The 21,361-nt window shown below is 52.7% G+C and overlaps 3 protein-coding genes across 3 annotated transcripts; all 3 read right to left on the bottom strand.

Moving 5' to 3' along the window:
- Window positions 1-3,081: 3,081 nt before the first annotated feature.
- Window positions 3,082-6,230, bottom strand: HOXD9 (homeobox D9). The gene is made up of 2 exons (XM_047722256.1): window positions 4,372-6,230; window positions 3,082-4,024 (listed from the first exon to the last, which is right to left on the bottom strand). Exons 1-2 carry the CDS (start codon window positions 5,144-5,146, stop codon window positions 3,783-3,785), a joined length of 1,017 nt encoding a protein of 338 aa, XP_047578212.1. The 5' UTR covers window positions 5,147-6,230; the 3' UTR covers window positions 3,082-3,782.
- A 1,789-nt stretch (window positions 6,231-8,019) lies between these two features.
- Window positions 8,020-18,835, bottom strand: HOXD10 (homeobox D10). Its single transcript, XM_047722255.1, has 3 exons — window positions 18,722-18,835; window positions 10,361-12,037; window positions 8,020-8,989 (listed from the first exon to the last, which is right to left on the bottom strand). The coding sequence occupies exons 2-3, from the start codon at window positions 11,313-11,315 to the stop codon at window positions 8,712-8,714; spliced, it is 1,233 nt and encodes a 410-aa protein (XP_047578211.1). The 5' UTR covers window positions 11,316-12,037; window positions 18,722-18,835; the 3' UTR covers window positions 8,020-8,711.
- Window positions 18,447-21,090, bottom strand: HOXD11 (homeobox D11). The gene is made up of 2 exons (XM_047722257.1): window positions 19,935-21,090; window positions 18,447-19,176 (listed from the first exon to the last, which is right to left on the bottom strand). Exons 1-2 carry the CDS (start codon window positions 20,713-20,715, stop codon window positions 18,941-18,943), a joined length of 1,017 nt encoding a protein of 338 aa, XP_047578213.1. The 5' UTR covers window positions 20,716-21,090; the 3' UTR covers window positions 18,447-18,940.
- Window positions 21,091-21,361: the final 271 nt, after the last annotated feature.

The following is a 21,361-nucleotide window of genomic DNA, read 5'->3' as shown; positions in this document are numbered from 1 at the left end:
TGATAAAGGCATGCTTTATTTTTTAAATGAGTGGGGAGTGGAGGGTGCGGGGTGGGGTGAGGAGAATGGGGTTTGTTGTTTTCTGCCGGATATACCCAGGTAAAACTTCCTTAAAATCCGAAGGCGAACAAACCTATTCTGATAGTTAACGATTTGTATTTCAGCCTTGCAAATACCCAATTAAAAGAGAATTATTCTCAATAAAGCCTTGGAACCAACTTTGTAATTTTGGCTTTTTAAATTTCTGTGTTTGGTGTGTGTGCTTGTGCGTTGTTTAAACTCTGGATCAATGAATGGGTTTTGGAACAGAATGGGAAAAAGAAGAGCGAGCCCAGATGTCAATACTACAAGGCACCTTCCAGAACTGTGTTTTTCCTTGGAGGTGGGTGGGTCGCAGAAAAGAAACACAAATACTACGAAATTCATTTCTACACATTTCTGGCCTAATTAAGAAAGCATTACAACACATTTCCTCTTGGGACAAAACACATAGCTCCCCCTCGCCCCCACCCCAAGCATTCTGTTTATAATCTGAATGGGAAAAGAGCGCGATTAACTTTGTAAATAAAGATCTATGCTTTTAACATGCTTGTTTTGATAGACTGCATTAACTTAACCATAACATTTTATAGTTTCAGCTATGCCATAGTCCAAATTTTCTGAAATCCTGACTAATCCAAAATTTTATACCTAACAAACACGCCTGGAGAATTTAATAGTGTACACGGCTTCTTTTTGGCTAAATTTATCCTGATTAAGAATTAAAAATAAGATTGTAAATATTTTAAATCAAAACCTTCCTCGCCGCAGCGCCAGCTTTACGAGATTACAAAGTGGAGCAACAGCGCTCTCTAGTGGCAAAATGCCGCCTCCAGTCGACCGAGTTTAACTTCCCTTTATCCGACTCAGACCAGTTCTAATCTTGTTCTTTATTTTGACTGGGGCTTGGATCGCTGACACTAATAATGCTTCATCCCTTTGATTGTCAACAAGTCAAGTGCAGCAAGCAGGGGCTCCTGAACGCCAAAGATATCTGTACTCCCGAGAGCTTCCAATAGTGTCTTTTTCAAAAGCTTCCAGACCTTCTTTTGCCAGACACAGTAGGTCCCCATTCTGTAATCGCCCACAATTACAGGACGGGCTGGACTGCAGAAAAATTACAGCTTTCTAAATATCAACTACAGCAGGCTTTTTTGTCAGAGGAGCCAGGCACTTCGAAAACGAAGAAATGATAGTTCATTTTATGGTTTTCTTTTAAAGCTTGTTGCTCTGCAGTAAATCCTGAATATTTGCTATTTTAACTTCTTATTTTTAATCCTTCAGGCCCATTTCACTGGGCAATCTGGGGACAGATTACTGGAAGGCAGAACTAGAAACCAAATTAAAAGCTTTTTGCTTTTTGCTGGATCTCTGAGCGGCTGTCTGGAAAGGCCCTGTTTGGCTGTGTTTATTGGCATTTCTATACACAATAAATGAGATTTTAAATTTATATCACAAGTCACAGAGTGAGATAAACTGACTAAGCATTCCACTTGAATTTTTGTTAAAGCAAAGACTTTAATCAACTGAGGTATTTCCTTCAAGGTTAATCTTTTTTCTCAATTTCAAAAATGTTTTCTTCCAATTCAGCTGTAACGATTACATTTTTTTATAAGCAAAGAGAATTTAGAATTTAAAACAATACTTTTGCTGCAAAGTTTGGAATGGAGGGCCAGGTACTTTTATCAAAGGGCATTTAAATACATCTTTCCCTGCGACGATTTGGCTGGGAGACCCTGGGTTCCAGTAAATGATTCAAGATCACTAACTTCTCCCCAAATAACAGGCCAATTAAAAAAGAAAGAAAACAAGCTAGACCGCCACCATAGTGAACTATTATAAAGAGCCACCCACCATAGGCTAATTCTAATACCCGGCCCGTTTTAAAAATCAGAAATATTATCATCTCCTCTTTCCTACCCTCCCCCATTTTTATTTCCTAGGTGCTCACACCTCACGGGGAACTCTCAAGCCCCTGCCTTCTTGGTCCAACACAGTCTTGTTTATATTTTATTGTCCAGATTTTAAGACCCAGTTTTGTCTGCATTTTTCCCTTCCTCCCACAAACACAACATCAAAATGAGATGGTTTCAAAGCGAAGCGCCGAGCCTGTCGTAAACTCATTACCTCCAGACGTCTCGCCGGCTCGATGGCTTTATGACACCTTGGCTCTTCCTGTTTTCAAAGAGCTCTAGGTATCGGGTTGGCCGCAGGGGCGGGGGTACGCTGCACCTTCTGCCGGATCTGGGCCTTGGCTTTCCCTCCCAGCCCCCCCTCTGCTTTTCCTTCAAGTCAGGATCCCCCCAAACTCTGCCATTGCCACCCTCCTTCTTCCACCTAGCCCAGGCCACCCAGCGCCACCCACTCTCCGGCCTGCAAAAGCTGTGCTGGGCCCGAACCTTCACTTACAATGACCTTCATTTTAGCTCCTGAAGGTGGACCTTAGAGGGCCAAGCTGGGGGCTAAACTTGCACTGGAACTGAGGGGAGGAAGGGGCACGGAGATGGGGTAGGGGTAGCTGCGGAGGAGAGCCTTGACCATTTTGATCTGCTAAGGTCACTTTGGGGCTCTTGAGTGTGCGCAGGGTGGAAGCTGGCAGCCTAACTGGCTCAGTCCTCCAGGAGCCAGCCAGCCTTTGGAGGTGGGGGAGTTGCTCCAGAATGCAGTTGGCCTTTCCCATGTTTAGAGAGGGGAGGGGATGGCTTGGTACCCTTGAGCAGGCGGAAACGGGGTGCAATGTGCCAACGTCCCTGTGAAAGGGTGCCTGGCTTCTGGGGCCCGGGGGCTCCGCTGTGAAGCTGACACTGGGCCGAGGGCCGGAGTTAGCTGAGAAGCTGGAAGCAGGCTGGGGAAAGGAAAGAGCAGCCAAGGGCCCCCCTCTGCCCACACAAAGGATAGACTCAGAGGCACACTGGACCTTAGGTTGAAGGGCCCCAGATTTTTAGCAGTGTCTCCCTCCCAGGTATGGGAGAGAAGTCCTGTGGGGGTGGTATTTTGCAAAGAGACAGAGAAAGCAGGCACACAGTGTTCAGGGCCAGCGTCTGGGCTCCGTTTGATCAGGTCAGCATTTATTGGTAGGAAGCGGTAACATTTACAACTGGTCCTCAGGCAGGAACCCGGAGGGCCTACACCCGCGGTCGCTCACGCAAGCCGAGCCCTCCCCAGGAGCGATGGGCCCCTCCAGTGCACTAAGAATAAACCCCCCACCCACCAGAGGCCCTGGGCTCCCCTCTCGGCCTCATTTCAGGTCTCAGTGAAGGGCCCGCGGCTTCCCTGAGGAAAGGGGACTTTCGTAACCGGTGGGCAACCTGGGCGGGCCTCCCACCGTTGTCGCTCTGCCTTCATTCTCAGAAGTGGGGCGCCCTTGGCCCCTGCTTGAGCAGCGCTGGGGGCTAAACTACAGCACTTTTCAGAAACATAGGGGGACATTTACACAGGGGAGGGCTCCTCAATCCAGCGTGCACTCACAAAATATAGCATTTCCTATGGAACCAATGGTTCAGGAAAGGGAGGGAGCAGGGAAAAGGCAAAACTCAAAGCCACTTCGTTTCTCCAACACAAAAGCGAGCAAATACAGAGTCCCCCAAATACCTCACAGAGACCAACCACACAGTCACTTCTACCTAAAAGGGAGAGGGGGAGGAAATGTCCGAATCGCTGGAGAGTTTCTGGAAATCAGCACCCACAAACAAAACCCCCACTGCCTTTGCAGCGCACAGTGGTCCCGCCAGCGCCGCGTTGGGTCAATCTCCTTTGGGGCATTTCTCCTTGCTCATCTTTTTCATTTTCATTCTACGATTCTGGAACCAGATTTTGACCTGTCTCTCTGTGAGGTTCAGAATCCTTGCCACCTCGTAGCGCCGGTCCCGGGTGAGGTACATGTTAAAGAGGAACTCCTTCTCCAGCTCAAGCGTCTGGTATTTGGTGTAGGGACAGCGCTTTTTCCGGGTGGAGCGAGCGTGGATCCAGTTTGCTGCAGGGTTATCTATGAAGAGGGGAGTTTGGAGAAAGGGATCGAGGGGCGGAGGGGAGGCAAGGAGAAACGACAGGGTGGGGGAGAGAGGTCGTTAAATTAATTTCACCGAGGATGGCCGCTTTTCACAACTTGGGGGGAATTATCATAAAAAGCCTTAATGCCCGCGCTCTGTTTACCGTACAAACCGCGCGCCTAGGGTAGGTGGTTATGGGAAGCTTTTTATGGATGCGTGTTGCTCGCCTAGGCTAGAAGTAGGCGTCTAGACGTTTTTATAGGTTAGTAAAACTATCAGTTTTGCACATTCGAGCCTTACAGGTTTCAGCAATAAATCAGGGGGCAATTTCTTTTGCACTTACTTGGGTCAAGTTGCTGCTGCGGCGGCTGCGGATGCTGCTTCTCCTCCTCCTTCAGTGGGCAGCCTGGGCTCGGGTGGTCGCTGCAAGCCGAGGGCTCCGACGAGCCTCCTGCCCCGGACCCGGACCCGATCCCGGCCCCGGGCGCGGTTCCCCCAGCCGCCGCTGCCGCCTTGTCCCGTAGGAACGAGTTGCAGGAGAACTCGGGGCCGCCGCTCCCCTGGGACTCCCGGGCCGCGGAGCACTCAGTCCTTTTGGAAGAGGAAGACGTGGAAGTGGAGGAGGAGGTGGAGGTGGCGGCGACAGGGGTCTGGGCCGCTCCGGTTTCAGGCTTAATCCCGTAGTGCCGCCCGTTGGGTGGGCCGCTGGGGCCGGGGCTGGGACCAGGGCCCGGGCCACCTCCACCCCCGCCGCCGCCCGCGCCGCCCGGAAAACCGGGCAGCGGCTCCATCCAGGAGCGCATGTAGCGGCCGGGCTCGGAGGCGGCGGCGGCCAGGGGTGGCGGGGGCACGTACGGGTGGTAGAGGCCGCTCATCGCCGCCGCCGCCGGGGGCTGGGCGGGCACCGCGGACCACGAGGCGGAGAACACGGCCGATTTGGGGGCAAAACTACACGAGGCAAACTCGGCTGCAGCAGCAGCCGGGCTGTCGGCCACACCTGTGGGCCTGCCCTGCGCGCCGGGCCCCGGCGGTCCAAAGCGCGCGGCGAACACCTCGTCGCCCTCATGGCCTATGAGCGAGTCCACGTAGTAGTTGCTGAGGGTGCCACTGGAGGACATTTTGAGGCGCCGTGCGCTCCCACCCAAGGTTACACTGCCCGCCGCGGCGCCGCTCCCCGCCGGCGCCGGAGCGGCCGACTAGTTCGCAGGCTGCAGCTTCCACCATTGGTCGCGCGGCCCACGTGATCATATTTACCAATACCGGGAGTAAATCAGTCCGCTAAACTGGGGGCTGCTGTGATTTAAAAAAAAAAAAAAAAAAATCATCATCAACATAAGCGCCGCAATTAGAGCCCATGGGCCGGGTCCGTGCGCCCAGCTCGGTCCGGCCTGGCTCGGACAGCCTGGCGGTGGCTGGAACCACTACGCCCGACCGTGGCCGCAGGAGGCGCTGGGGACTATTTGTTCGTCTCTTCTTGCCGTCCTCGGTCCTGCAGTTCAGAACCAGGCGCTGCCTCTCCAGCCCGTGGACTCAGCTCCCGGCCGCGGGTCCCGGGCGCACCGAGCGCTGGGCCAGAGCCCCGGGCGGCCCAGGGCACGCAGGGCGGCGTGCGGTCCGAGGCAGGCCGGCCTTCAGAGGCGGCCCCCTGGCGCCCGAGGGGAGTTTTTTCCCCGTGCCTTTCTCGCTACCCAAACGCACCCCTCCCTACACATACCCACACACGCTCTCTCACAGCTTGTCGTGTTGTTTAAAACAGGTGGAAGACCTCTGTAATGATATTATGCCTTTCAATAAAAATTTTATGAGGTGTATTTGATTATAGATTAATGTGTCCCTAATAAAACGGACGGATGGAGCAGCTCGGAGGGCCTCCTCCCCCTAGCACACTCACACACGCCCGCGCAGCCACACACACCCCCGACGTGAGGCTAAGCACACGCCACGGCCCGAGGGGTGAGCTGGGGCAGCCCGGCCCGCCGACTGGGTGCTGCGGCGGCCTCCGCTGGGGCTTCTGTGTGCCCTCGGAAGTGCTGGCAGACTACAGCGTAGGCACCGCGGGGACGGTGGCGGCCAGGATGCCTTGTCTTTCTCCGGGGCTGCTGGAGAGGCCCTGGAAGAGAACACGCCATAGGGCAGAACCCAAATGCTAGCGCAAGCCCGCTCCCGCCCACCGCCCGCAGCCTGACTCAGAGAGGCCAGCGGGAACCGCATCTCCCCGCCGCCGGGCGGCCGCTTCTTGTGGCGCCACTGTCTTCGGAATTCTTCTTCTTCTTTTTTTTTTTTCTCCAGAAGTAGGCCTAGGCAGCCTTGAATCTGAGGGAAATGCCCATTGTCACTCCCAAATCCATGGTACAAAGCCTCGGAAGCTCGGCTGGGAGCCGAGACAAAAGCAGCCCGAGAGCGGGCGGCAGAGGATATATTCCTCACTCTACAAGTTGCCCAGAGCACCCTTGAAGGGATCCCAGCCCACCTCGAGCCCCGGAAAGGAAGGGGGTAAATGGCTACTTATGGCCTGATTGATTGCCTTTGCCAATGGCTTTCTGATTTTGTTCCAGAGGCGATGCCTTTGCCTGTAGCACGGGTTTTCCTCTGAGACATGGCCCCCTGTCAACAACTAATGGCGCTCCCCACATCGCCAGGAGGAAACGGATAAGTTAAAATTGCCCTCTTTCTCCTGCCCAACCAATGGAGGTCTGGGCAAATCTACTCCTGTGTTTCCAACCTGGCACTGATTCCCAGCCTTCTCTCTCCCACCCCTAAGAAATGGCTCCCCTAAAGGGTTCTGTCTTGGAACTGGGGAAGGTTCTTGGTTTTCAGGAGGAAGTTTAAAACTCTGAATAAATACTGAATTTCCCAAAGACTCCCTTGATGGGAACTGTAAGGCTCAGAGCCCCTGAATAAATAGATTCATGGGGAGAAAAAGTGAAAAGGATGTGTTTGGTGAAGCTCCTTGAATTCGGTGGAAACCTTTTGAAACCACAACACAACACGAGGAAACGAATTCTCTGTTGGCTCTTCCCTCTAAGACCTCTTCTCCTTTCTCCCACAAAGGACTAGATAAGCCTGGACTCTCTCGGTGAAGGCTGGATGGAGTTTTCCAACCTGGGTCAGCAGCTGGAATATTGGACTTCATGTGAAGTCATGTTCATTTGCAAAGTCCCTTTCAGTCACCTTTTGTACATTTTCTTGTCTCCCCGATACAGTGGCTCCACCCAGCAGTTTATAGTTAAATAAGGGGAGCATTACCTGTGGAGAGGGAATCTTTTTAGAAAATTTTACGAAAATTTCATGTGGGTCACTGAAAGCTAATGACTGAGCATGAAATCCTTCCACAAGGAAACCAGGGCAAAGTGGGACGGGAAAACTCACCCATTCTTGGCTTCGCTGTGGCCTGGCCCTTCTTGCGCTTGGGATAGGGTGGGGGTGAGGGCAAGGAAGGGGGCAGAACTGGAACCGTGGCAGTGCTAGCTGCTGTTTGTCCTTGTTCCTGTAAGGAAGGCCGGCGGCTTCCAGGTGGGCCAGACTGGTTTCAACCTGGCCCCTGATGATGGCACACCAGTCAGAAATCACCAAGACCCCACTGAAAGTGTTAGAAAATAACAAAACCAAAACCAAAGACGGGAAAACACACAAAAGGGAGCTGTGGGGAAAAAAGCAGCAGGGGCACGGTCTTACTAGGCTCTGGTTAGAGGGAAACATACACCCATCTAGAATTCAATTATGTTACTATCCTGGGGAGGTGGGAGTAAGACTCCCCTTCTTCCCAGCTAGGAAAACAGCACACCCAGGCTGGATTATCACTCCCCTCCACCAACCACTGCCGAATTTTAGCACCCTAGGCCTCCTTCAGCTTCTCCCATCTTCCTCCTTCTTACTCTCTGTCACCATCCTCAACTGCCCCAAACAAGCAATTTAACCGGAAGATAATCTCACCAAAGGCTTTCATTTCCATCGCAACATAGGTCCATTTCAGAAAGCAGAGGGAGCGAACTCGTTTCCAGAGTTTATTGCGTTATACATGCGACCAGAACATGCACAGAAAGGACAGGTTGCTGTTGTACTTCTACCAAACCACAGATGCACCACAAGGGAAGGCTACAAGGCATGAGTCGTCAATATTCCATCTCACCAAGGACAATCGCTAAATTCATTTGCGAAAAGATACATTGTAATGTGCTTTTTTAGTCCCCCTCCCCCCCAAAGCTTGTGGGTTTTCTTAATCTTTTTTTTAAATATATATGTAATTTAAGTACTTTTAAGTACTGAATGTATTCAAAAACGCCATGAGATCATGGACTAACCACACACAGAGACCTTTTGCATTAGGAAAAACATGAAAAAGTCACATTGCTGGATGGATGAGTGAACCGATGGATGCTGTACAGTTCCAATAAGTTAAAACCCAAATGAAAATGCGCAGTAATAGTTACCCTGCATTACGATGAAAAAATAATAAATTACACGTGCTAGTTTTTTTTAAATATATATATACTCATAGGGATTACAGATCACTTGCAGCACGAACAGAATGACCCCAAAGTCACATTCTAGCAGGAAACAAAACAAAACAAAACAAAAAACAAAGAGCAATGAAGGTTTTGTTTCCGCCTTCCCAGTCCTCCAGCACTCGGCCCTGGAACGCGGTGCCCCCTCTCCGATCCTGGCCTCCGACAGGCCTGGGACCTAAGAGAAGGTGAGGTTGGCGGTCAGTTCTCGGATCCGGTTCTCTCGGCTCATCTTCTTGAGTTTCATTCGGCGGTTTTGAAACCAAATCTTGACCTGCCTGTCGGTGAGGTTAACGCTCTTACTGATCTCTAGGCGGCGCTCGCGGGTGAGGTACATATTGAACAGGAACTCTTTTTCTAATTCCAGCGTTTGGTGCTTAGTGTAAGGGCACCTCTTCTTTCTGCCACTCTTTGCAGTGAGCCAATTGCTGGTTGGAGTATCAGACTTGATTTCCTCTAACAAAATTAAAGGGAGAAGAAGAAAAAAAAAATCAAGAATTTTTTTTTTTCTCTCAGTCTTTTCAAATGTACCCTTGGCCATGACCCCGCTGGCAGCCAGGCCGCTTTGGGAAATGCTGGTATTAAACATTACTCATATGAGGTGGGCCCTGGAAAGGATTTGTAATTGACACCAGATTAGTTTAAATGCCCAAAATGACATGATGGGCGGGTACTCTTGCCTTCGGTGTCAGGGTTCTCTTTCTCCTCTCAACTTTCTGATTTGCACAAAACATCAGTACAATAGTAAAGTTTCAGGATCTCCCCAACAACATTCTAACTGGGCAGCTTATAATTGGGCTGGAGTGGAAGAAGCAAACCACAGCCTGAAGAAGACTACCAACCCCACGGCTGCCTCACATCCCCAAGTCTGCCACTTCTTCCCCCCTTTTCCTGCCCAGGCGAGGAGCCCCACAACCAGGTTGATAGTTGCCCTTCTCTTTCAAAAGATAACCAAGGAAGCGAGTACACCTTCTCCGACCTGCCTGGGGCATTGTTGTACTCCCCAGAATTTCTTGCATTCTCATGCTTTCTTGTCCCCACACAAAAGCATCCTCCCACCCCCAGAAATGTGGCTCCTTACTGTGGCCCACCTCTGGGCACTGAGGGAGAGGCTTAAGGGCAGGGATCTTTCTCAAAAAGCCAGCACTCCAGGCTCTTTGCCCCAGCCCAGCCCTAAGGCTGGCTCTGCCGGGTGGGCCCTGCAGATTCCATTCTCCCCCCCCTTCAGCCTTTGCCCTCTTTGCAAATGGACTGCAAAGCTTACGGCACTTTCCCCCAGACAAAGCCAAGGTTACCTAACCCCACAGAGGCTGGGACCCCTGTTCCCCAGTCCCAGCGCCAACCACCCCAGTCATTTCGTTCCCATTGCCGCCCCCAAGCTCGCAGGATGCGGGGTGCATACACTTGAACACGAACACAGTGCCTTGGACCGCCTTAAAATCATCATTGGGTGAAAGGCAAAGCTGGGACTGCAAATCTGAGCAGGAGAAAGGAGGTTTTGGGGCCGTGTTTACGAGCCGCAGGTCTCATTTGCCCTCTTTTGTTGCGTTTCAGGTCTAGCTCAGGAAAAATAAACCCGGCAAGCCCTTCCTCTGCCCAGGCGCCATCAGCGTGGGGCCAGGACTAGCCAGGAGGGCCAGGGCAGCCGGGGAGAAGCGGGGACCATCTCGAGACTGAGACTGCCCCTCTAAAAGGCAGGAGGAGCGGCACCTGCCAGTCGGGCCCCGCCTCAGCTGCCCTGGCTCAATGCTGGGCACCCAGGCGCTCCCTCTCCGCCGGGTTCCCGGGCTGCACGCCCCGCTGGGGTGGCAACTTGCTCATACCGACCTTTGCTTTCCTTCTCCTGTACTTCGGGACTGGACACGGAGACCTCAGCCAGGCAGCTCCTTTCTTCCGGAAGGCCGCCCTTGGCCTCGGGGCTCTCCACCTGGGAGACTTTGGTGGGCTCTTGGCCGCTCACAGGCTCGTTCATCTTCTTTTCCATCTGCAGCTGGGCGGCCGAGAGCTGCGGCTTGGCCGCGCCGCGAGGGTTGAGCTGGAGCATGACTGTGGAGCTGCCTTCGGGGCTGTTATTGTACTCTTGGGTTTTCCCGGTGGCGTAGGTCTGACTCAGTCTAAAATATCCAGGGACAGGAACTTCGGGGTTCTCAACGGGACAGGACTCAGGGACCAGCCTCTGGTACGAAGGGACCTCAGCAGAAATGAGTTTGTTGCGCTTATCAGAATACATGCAGCAATTGGATTCTTCCTTAATGTTGGTGGTGAAGGAGCAAGTGGGGACTTGCTGTGTAACAGGTTGCTCTATTCGACAAGATCTGTTCGGGTCTGTCCAACTGTCTACTTGAGGTATATAAGGATGCACATTCATACCCATATTTTGGTGGTTCACTTCTCTTTTGGCCAGAGACGGGAGCAGTCCACAGGTTTGCATTCCATAGGTCCCCATGTCTGCGCTAGGTGGTGGCATGTACATGCTGGCGCTGCTCGAATAAAAACTGTCACTCCTGCAGGCACTGATCAAGGAATCTACTAAAAAAGTATTAGCAGCAGGAGAGCTGTTGGGAAAGGACATTTTGGGGAGGAATTTGAAGAAGAGAGATTGTGTCCTTTGTAGGCTGACATCTCTAGGAAAACATTCCCCGTGTAATTGTGGATGCCTCTGCCGACCACATGACAACCAAGCCAATGAGATTTGAAAATGGCCTTGAGCCGCAGCCTCCTCGAAGGTCACGTGCTCCAGAGCCCGGCCGGCCGGCCGCGTAAGCACGGACAACAGCGACATCTACTACGCGCCCGCGATAGTGCGCGCTGGAGACAACTGGTCCAGCGCTCTCCGTCGCCCGCCAGCCTCCCCGGGGCTCGCTCAGCCGGCCGGCCCCACTCGCGTCCCCCGCTCCGGCGTCTGGGCCCCGCTAGCGGAAGGAAAGCCTCAGCCGGAGGGGCGTCCGGGAGAACGAGCGGGGAGGGAAGCCAGAGTGCCGTGAGCCTGCACACAGAAGCATGCCCCCGCACACACCCAGGCAGAACGCGCCCGAAAGCCGGGGCACGGGCGGGGGGTGGGGGCGCGGCTGCTTAATTTTCTCCCGGGCAGCGTGGGAAGGTGAGTCGGATTCCCCGTGCTCAGAGACATCCCACCCCAAGGAGCCACAGGAAGGATGTCTCCCGCAAAGACGCGGTCAAGTTATCGTGGGGAGCGGAGGCAAGAAGGGCGGCGAGGGCTAAGAGGCCAAGCTGGCTGGCCCGGAGCCCCGAGGACTGGCCGGCCCTGGCGCTGTCCATTCCCTCCTCCAGCCCGAGGGAGATGCGGGATCCAGGCCCCTCCGCGCCCGGGCGGGCTGCCCAAGCCTTCGGCTCTCTCGAAGGAACCACACCCCGACCTCTGCGGCCGGGCCGCTGGGAGCATTCAGCCCGGAGACAATCCCTCGCCAGCAGTTGGCTATCCTCGAAAGTGTCCCTCCGGTTCCCAGCGGGAGAACTAAACCGAGATTTCCCTCCCTACACACCCTGATAATAATGAGCAAAGAGGAAGGAAGGAAGGAAGGAAGGAAGGAAGGAAGGAAGGAAGGAAGGGAGAGAGAAAAGAATTTTTTCAAGGAAAGGGGAAAACTCTCGCCCTCAGACTCCTGAAGTTTGAGAAAACTGGCTGGGCCGAATAGGAGTGAGAGAGATGCAAAGGTGTCATTTGGTTCTTCTGCAAAGAAAAATATGTTTTCCTTTTATGGATTTTGTAAAAGCATTGGTTTCTGACAAGTGCAAGGTACAAAAGGTTGTGGAATTTATTAATACATATTAAGAAGAATCAGGGCGATCAATAAAATTCTCATCTACATTCTTGGGCTACTTGGTAATTTTCTTGCTTCTGAAGGTTTTTAAAGAGTTATACCCGCTGTTGCCACACACGGGAAGATATTTTATTAACAAATCAATCGAGACTTTGTAAAGGATAAGATTAATAGTTAAGATTTAGCATAATGGCGTTCGCTTTATGAATTATTGAAAATTATACTATTGATTTTTCCCCTTCGCTACTAACCAAGAAGGTCAATTTTTGTTTTAACACAAATCGTCAAATATTAAAAGCTATACTTTTGTCAGAAGTTGAGTTTTATAGTTTTGGACAATTCCTAAAATTATTTGACACCATTTTGCTTGGGAAAGGCAAGGGAGGAAAAAAAAAGGAGGTGGGAGAAACTTAGTCCTCTGTTTCCTTTGGTGACGGAAAGTTCTGTAAAGAGGATTTGGTCTGGGGTTGTGGTCGAGCTCATTAAAGAATAACCACCATCACCACCATGGAAACTCAGAGTTTTACGAGAAACTTCTCCAACAACTTCCTTTCTTGTTCTCTGGTTGCAGGCGGGTGAGCTGCCCTTCGGAAGCCCCGGCCTCCGGGCAGCAGCAGGGAGCTTTAACCTTGATTTCCAAAGGCTTGCCCTGGTTGAGGGGCCAGGCCAGGGCACAGGAGCCGTCCTCAGGCTTCCCAGATCCCCTTCCCTGCATCGGAGAGAGGAAATGGGCCCCAGAAACCCTGATTGTGAAACAGTTCTCTGCCCGGAAAGGCGTCTGTGTTTTCTTCTCCCCACACTCGCCCTGTCACGGGCTGGCCTTGGGTTTCAGGCCCAGAGACTGAACTTGTGGGCAAATTGGGTTTCCGCCTCAGCTGAACATTTCTTTGGAGCCTGATGCTCATTAAAGCGCCTTAGCATTCTGGGGTGGGGGGACTAGGAGCCTGCTCACTTCTTCACAAAACCCTTCTCCAAAACCCTCTATCCCCCTCCCCAAAAAGAATCTCCCCGGCCTGGTGGAAACAGGCGCTGAACATTATTTTCGGCCTTGGGACCACTTTGCCTGTCCCCTCGAAGTGCCCTCGCCCAAACAATAACCCCTTTTAAAAAACTTCGCGGTGGCAATGAGACAGACCTTTTAAACCTTTACGCAGCTGTTCAAATACAACATCATTGTCAGGTTAAAAGCCTGGCGCCTCTAACTGCTCCGGCTGCGGGATGCCGGCCTGGCGAAGCCCGAGGTTTAGACATTACCTTTCCTTAGGGGTGGCTGTTTTTAAGCTTGAGGATGGGGGTGGGGTGGGGTGGGATGGGTGGAGAGGAAGGCAGGGAAAAAAAAATCCAACTTTTGACTCTAGTCTGTTGCTACTCCTGTTCAAAGCTAACAGCCACGGACTGGCACCCCAAAAATTGTTTTATCAGAAGGTGGAGATCGTGATCCCAGCCTCAGCTAAGCGTGCCCAGGGCTGGACAAAGTGCCCGCTGCGCACGCTCTCGGCGGGCGCCCTGACGCCAGCCTGGCGCTCAGAGACTCTCGTCCCTTTGCCTCTCAGCCAGGGTCGCTGCCTGGAACTCGGTTCTCCAATTCTCCCTATCCCACTCGTGAGGCAAGACTGTTCAATCTAATCGGGAATTTTATGCCCATCAAATGCCTTTTCATAATCTTTATTTATACATGAAAAAAACATTCAGGCTAAAACCCAGCAATTCCTCGCCGAGCGGGTAGGTCTATGGTGAGCCAACACAAGCAGGATCTGCCTTCCGAATTTGGGGGCCTTTCTGTTTCAACTCTCGGGGCCTTTGGGCTCTAAGTCACCCACACATTACATCTGGCTTTGCGTGGTTCTTCTCCATTCACAGAAAATATGTGTCTCGGCTCTGATTTTGAATCTATTATCACAAAATTCTCTTTTATTCCTTCTCAAGTATCTGTCTTTAGACCAGTTCCTTGAAGCCAGGGACGCCAATATTTCAGAGGAATTTTATAATAAAAAATAGAGCAAAATAGAAACAATACAAGGGAATGATCTGGACCTGGGAGGATGGCAAGTTCAGTTAAGACTCTAACGCTAAGTTGAAGCAAATGAAGTGAAAAGGCAGTGGCTTTTAAGGCCAGCCTGTATTTTGCTTAGGAGTATTTAATATAGCTGCATAGCTGCTGTTTTCGATCATCTTTAGATCAGTTGGAGCAGTTACCATTAATAATAAATCAATATTGCACTATAAAGGAGATGAATATCCATATTTGTACCAAGACATCCTTCTCCCTGGCACAGCTCTTTCCAGAGAAAAAATTTAATAGGGTCGCTTTAGCAAGAAATTAGCATTTGTAATCCAGAAGTGGCTTGCATCTGCGCTCTTCTGTCACCAGGAAGAACAGTGACCCTGGGCCTGAGTAGATTTGGGGACTCCTAGGTTAGCCCTGAATTTGGGCCCTGAGTGGCCTCAGGGCTGTGCCATTCCCTGGGGGCAGATTGGATGGGAACAAATTTTAAAGGCTGCTTCCCCAGGGAGCCCCTCCGGGTTGCACTGAGCACCTTCCAGCCAATCTGAAAAGAAATTGAGGGGGCAAATGGGCAGGCTGTGGAAGCCACCACCAACTCAATGAAGGGTCTGTGGAGACTCTGCAAAAGGGCAGGCGGCCGGGAGCCTCTTTCCATCCCAGACACAAAAGACTCCTACTTGGCGCACTTTCCCTCCAACTCAGGATATGAGATCTCAGTGATTCAAAATACATGGCTGTACTCCATGAGCCCCACAGGCTCTGAACAATCAGGAGGGGTCGGGTCCACAACCCCCAGAAGTCCTGGTCCAATCCTCTGTCCTTTCTCAGACCCATCTTGGGCGCTGCGGGTAGGAAGGGAACTGCAGAGGCTGAAAGCCCGTTATCTGAGGAAGGCTGCCAGCCAAGGCCAAGGGGCTTCGAAAGCCCATATGCACCCTTGCTGGAGCCGCCTGAAGAGGAATATAACGACATTTGGGGAGGAGGGTTCTCTCCCCACCTGGACTGAGACCCAGGTTCCGCTCGGAGAAATGTCGCTTTGCAGTAGCTTAGCAGGACCCGCGGTCAGACAGGCGGGAGCCGGGGGTGCCCATGGGGAACACCTATGCCTCTGGTTGGTGCCTCACTGGGGGTGCTCATGACGCCCCAGCCTCCACTGAAGCTGATGCCAGCTCCCAGGGGTGGACCCGGGGCCTTTGGTTCAGGGTTTGGAGAAAGGAGACAGAGGCAGCAGAGCCGAGGAGGCCAGCACTAATTCTGGGCGTTGCGGGGGCTTCACAATGAACTTCGGGAGAAGAAGGGACAGGCACTCTCCCCCAGAACAGCCCATGCCTGTCCTGGAGCCCTCCCTTTTGGACAGAGGATGGCGACGCAGGCCCTCCCCAAAGTCAGGGGCTTTGCAAAAGGAGGTTGGGGGGCAAGAGGGCATGCAGCAAGAAGACTGCTTCCGAGAGCTGGTGCCAAAATCAAACTCCGTTCTCAAGGCCAGCAGGCAGCTGAAAAGAGTGTCCAGGGTTCTGTCAAACGCAAATCTCGTTTGCTTCAAATGCAATCCCCATTCTATGCTGCCTTGCCTCGTTGTAAAAATGTTTCCCGGGACAGCCTGCTGCTTCCTGCAGCCGCATCAGCCCAGCCTGGCCCAGGCGCCCCCAGCTCATAGTTCTGCCTGCGCTTCTCACTAGGGGCAGCCCTGGTGCCAGGCATGGCCGGGTTGGGGGCACTCCCTTGCCCAGAACGACCATCTCAGTCCCGACGCATCTCATTTTCTCTGAGACCACACTCAGCTAAGTTGCCAGCGCCTAGATCAGTCTTAAACAAAAGCCTTTTAATCATCCCAGGCTGTCGGAGAGCGTTATCAGGCGGACGCTGTTTTGGGGAGGAGTTGGTCCTATCCTCATATTGTTCTCCATACTCAAACCAACAAGACAATTAATTTCTCTAATTTAATTAGCTCACAGTGGCATGACCTATTTCGAGATGTATGTATTGGTCTTTTAAAAAAAATCTCTCCTTGACACCACCAGGTTATACCAAGATATTCTTTGCAACAGCATTATCTTGAAGGAGACAACGATTAGGTGATTGTCTGTTTCAGGAATATGGTTTATACAACTTCCCACACCTCGTCGCTGCTTAGAACAAACAAACAGCAAACAAATACCTTAGTGGCCCCGTGTTTCTAACCGGCTGAGATTGCCTATTAGAATCAGCATTGGAAAAGATAGGGTACCGCGGCCTCTCCGCCACTCGCGGCTTCTGGAACGTGAGCGCGCCCCCGTGTGGCTCTCCAAGGCCATGCAAACGGGAAATGGTATCTCTTGGTTCGGCTTACCTACGGTACTGGACACACAAGCTTGCTACATTTAGACGCAGTTAAAAAAAAAAAAAAAGATAGATGGAGAGAGAAAGAAATAAAGCAGTTTTAAGCTCTTGCAACGACCATACTACTAGGGCACTGACATTTTAACGGACGCCCAGAATTCCACACAAAGGAATCCCCTTCCGAACGAAATTATTCAATTTTCTCTTGCAATTTTCACCAAAGGTTGAAGGACACTTTGGAAAACAATATAAATATTTTAGTTTTGTTCCATATCATAGAAAGCACAGTAACTTATCTGACGGTGCAGCAGTTTTTTTCAAATACAACGAAGGTGTAAATCTGACTAAAGCTTCCTCTTTCAAATGCCTGCTTTGAAAGCAGTGGTTCTTCATTAGAGCAAAGAGGACTGCTGTCTGTGACCACTCCCACCCCCGCAAAAAAAAAAAAAAAAAAACAAACCCACCTCAGTATATACTAGCTGTATAAAAAAACATGCTGGTAGACACTTAAATCTAACCAGTATTTTAAAAAGAAGTCAACTGCTATTGAATTACACAAATGTTTGAAGGGAAATTAAGGTTATTGATCCTGAAATTAGGCATTTGCTTAGATTTATGGGGAGCCCCTGATATGATGCTGTGTGGTCATAAATGTATGTGGGGGTCTGGATATGTGTAAGCATGTCTGTGTGAGAGTGGGTGGCGGCTGAATATCACAGAAGAACTTTAAGGCGCCTAATTATTCAGAAAGGTTAAAGGTGATGACCTTGACATTTTGGAAGTTCAAAGGCATACACTTATGCACTTATGTTTTTCCTCCCCCCCCCACCAAACTTTGGCAATTAAAAAAATTTTGCATTTGGAAATGCATACCTCCTCTGAAAATGCATGGGGTACTGTACATCTTATGGATTTTCTTTCTTTCTTTCTTTCTTTTTTTTTTTTTACACTTTGGGCTTAGGAGAGGTTAAGAGTCATGATTCACTTTACCTTTTTTCAGAGAGAGAGATGCTTTTCTCACTCCTACGGTTTATTGCACATTGCGGAAATCTCTTTTGGGCCCACCAGAAGGTGTATAATATAACCCAATTAAGCTGTTTAGAACTTTGGCTTTTATGGTGTTGTCTAGACAGTTCAAGGTTTTGTAAACAGCCTGGCCTGGCCCAGCAACATAATGTGTAGTTTGGCCCCCACCACATTCTTTAACTTGAAGCGATAAATGCAGTGAGAAGTGGGTCTGCAGCCTCAGGCCCTATTCCAGGGAGGGGTCTTACCTTCTCTACCACATGCCTGCTGTGACCCTAGCAAGGATCCCAAGCCCTCTTGACCACTGGTAACTCCCTTTTAACAAATTTTTTTTTTTCAAAGAAGCTTTCTAATTTTGGTTTCTTTTTTTAAGGGACCTTGGGTCCTGACACCTTGTTAAGATTAAATTTAGATTTTCTAACAAGTTTTTTTTTTAAATGAATTTTGTCTCTTCGGAAATTCCAAGTTCACTAAATTGGGGGTGGGGGGAGTAGACTTCCTTCTTAGGTTCCTGCTGCCCCAGCCTCACTGCCTACAGAAAGCAGCACCAGAATGGCTGGGTCACAGCCTTCATTCAGGAATTCATCCCTAAAGTGATTTTTAAAACCGGTGTAGCCTGGGCAGGGTGGGAGAGAGCTACTCTTATTTCAGCGGGATTAAAAAGCATTTCACCTGGTTTTCAGTTGCATATGGGAGAAGGTTCTGGCCACCAAAATCCCCTAATGAGACACTAAACTTCTTTAAAGAGTAAAAAATCATATAGTGTGTTGAAGCTGTAACCTCCATTTTACCAGAAACCATTTATTCACACAAAACAGTGACTTATGCCTTGATACGACAGACCAACAGGCCGAAGATACATTTCCCAGAGTTTAAATAATCTGCATTCACCAAGGGGATGATCAGGTCCCTTAAACTCAAAACAAAAACAAGCACCTTCCAGCCTAGCGGCCTAACTCTCTACAGATCCCACAGCGTCCCCACAGGGACTCTGAGAGAAGGAGGGAGAACAACAGCACATTGGCGGTAAAATTGTAAAGGGACGTTTGCATTTACCATTTTCCCCTTATTAGGATCCATTCGGCCAAGTCCCCGGCCTCGTCCGCAGGCAGCAGTGGTCGCTGGGAGGTCCCGAGTTGACCGTGGGAAGGAATCGTGGAGTTCCACAGAGAAGAGGCGTCATTAAACCCAAGGACACTGGGCCTGCCCAGAGCAGGCTGATGGGGAAGTGGGTGGGTGAATGGGGCTCGGGAAGAGGGGTGCTTCCTGGAGCTCTCAAAATAAGGGGTTTCCAGTGAAATACTGCAGACGGTCTCTGTTCAGTTTCTTTTCTTTCATTCTGCGATTCTGGAACCAGATTTTGACTTGCCGGTCAGTGAGGTTGAGCATCCGAGAGAGTTGGAGTCTTTTCTCTTTGTTTATGTACACGTTAAAGAAAAACTCGCGTTCCAGTTCGCGGATCTGGTACTTGGTGTAGGGACAGCGCTTTTTCCGGGACCGCTGGGGGGCCACTGCAAGTCAAAGAAACCAAGAGGTGAGAGAAGCCGCTGGCTGCCCACCCCCGGCCGCCCGCCGGCCCAGGCCCGCACGAGGGCCAGGCCTCGGGCCCTTTGGGGACGTTCCCTGCCGCCACTGAAAGGCCCTGCCTGCGTCGTGGGGGTTGATATATGGGCGGGCACAGGAGAGAGTGCGGGCGTGGACCTGTGTTCACGCCCGGACACACACACACACACACACACACACACACACACACACACACCCTGGCACGGAAGTGGAGAAGCAGAGGGCAAGGCCGGCTCTGAGTTGGAACCCGAAGGGAGAGAAACACAAGCGCGCCCAGGCATCTGCTCTACTCCAGTCAGCAGCGCGCGTCAGCCAGAGGCTTGGATAAAGTCCAGTTCAAGGATCTCCCCACCCCACCCCACCCGCCCTTAAAAGCAGGAGGCTCGAGTGTCCACATTCACAAAGTGGCTTGAAATCTCCCCCCTTCACTCCAGGGTCTCTAGCACCACCACTCCCTTCCAAACTGGGGAAAAGCTCTCTGCAGCGATTAATGTCCCCTTCGAAGTCTACCTTAAGCCCACCTAAATTGGTTTCCTATCGTAAACGCACTTTACAACGGCCCGGGAAATCTTATAGGATGTATAAACCCCTTCGAACGCTTATAAAGTGGCACATAAAACGGCGCAAGCAGAGGGAGGCCCCCGCCGCCCCCCCCCGCGCCCGCGGCCCCCCCGGCCCAGCAGCCCACCCCGCACCGGGTGCCTACCTGTGCCGCCACTCTTCTCAGCTCCCGCCTCCCCCGGGGGCCCCTCGCCATCGCCGCCGCCGCCTTCTGCCGCCCCCTTGGGCTCGGAGCCCGGGGTGGCCTTGGCGCAGGGGCTTCCCCCGCCGCCACCGGCCCCCGTCTTGGGGTCGCCCTTGTCGGCAGCGCCCTCGGGCTGCGGCGGCGCAGAAGGTGGAGGGGGCTGCGGCCCTGCGAACGGGGGCCCGGGCGCAGCCTCGTAGAACTGATCAAAACCCTGCGGCAGGATGCCATTTCGGCCCACGGCGCTGTAGAAGTTAGAGGCGGCGCCCGCGGGGCCGTGTGGCGGCCCGGGCGCGGCGCACACCGGCTCCGGCGCCTTGAAGAGCACGTCCGGCCGGCGGCCCGCGGGAGGCAGCAGCTCGCGCTGCATGGCCGCCTCCTCTGCCGCCGCCGCCGCTGCCGCGGCCGCAGCCGCCGCCGCGTAGTAGGGAGCGTAGCCCCCGGCGCCGCCGCTGCCGCCCCCGCTGGGGCCGCCCCCGCCGCCGCCGCCCCCAGCGCCGCCGCCGCCGCCGCCGCGGTACGGCCACTTGGCACGTTCCAGGCCGTAGTCGCGGAAGGCCACTTCGCGCACGGGCTGGACGTGCGGCGCCAGGTTGGAAGAGTAGGGGAAAGTCATCTGGCAGGACGACGGTTGCGATAGGAACGACGGCTTGCTGGCGAAGTCCGACGGGGCCACATAGTAGGCGCAGCCGGGCAGGTACATGCTGGCTGCGCTCGGGCCGCACTCATCAAAGTCGTTCATGGCTCCGCGGCGTGCGCGCCGGCGAGCCCCGGGCCGCTCCCCGCGCCGCCAACCTGAGCCATCGATTGCACAAGAGGCTTGGGCCAGGATCAACTAAGCAAAAATCCCCACCGGGCGCTGACGTGCAATTCATCTTGATTGATTCTGGTGGTAATTATGTCACGTGACGCCATGGAGAGAAATGTCCTTATATCTATATCAGCTCTCGCCAACACGCCCCGGGACGGCTCCTGGCGCCGAGACACGCGCGCGCTGGGGGCGGATCAGTCTCCCGCTCCAGCTAGCAGTCCCCGGGCGCTCCCCGACCTGGCTGAGCCGCAGGCCGGTCACCTGTGCGCCGCCGGCGGCTGCCACTGCTGGGTGCATCTGCCACCACCCGGCTGGGCCGCCCGCCCGCGCCCGCCCGCCCGCCCGCGCCGCTTTAAGTACGCGGACCGAAGCCGGCGGGGAGGAGGAGGGAGGGGGAAGTAGGGGGAGGAAGGGGGAAGGGAAAGAAGCGGAGAGCGGTGGGGGGAGCCCCAGCCTGGGGCACAGGGGACTAGGTGTGAGGTTGTGAGGTTCCCACCCCCCACACCCCTTCCTGCAGCCGCTCCCTCCCCCGCGACGCCGCCACCCTCTGCAGCTTGCGGGTCGGGAGCTTGTTGCT

Source organism: Lutra lutra, chromosome 3, assembly GCF_902655055.1.
Source record: "Lutra lutra chromosome 3, mLutLut1.2, whole genome shotgun sequence".
NCBI classification, from domain to species: Eukaryota; Metazoa; Chordata; class Mammalia; order Carnivora; family Mustelidae; genus Lutra; species Lutra lutra.
This window is presented reverse-complemented; position numbering and strand designations above follow the sequence as displayed.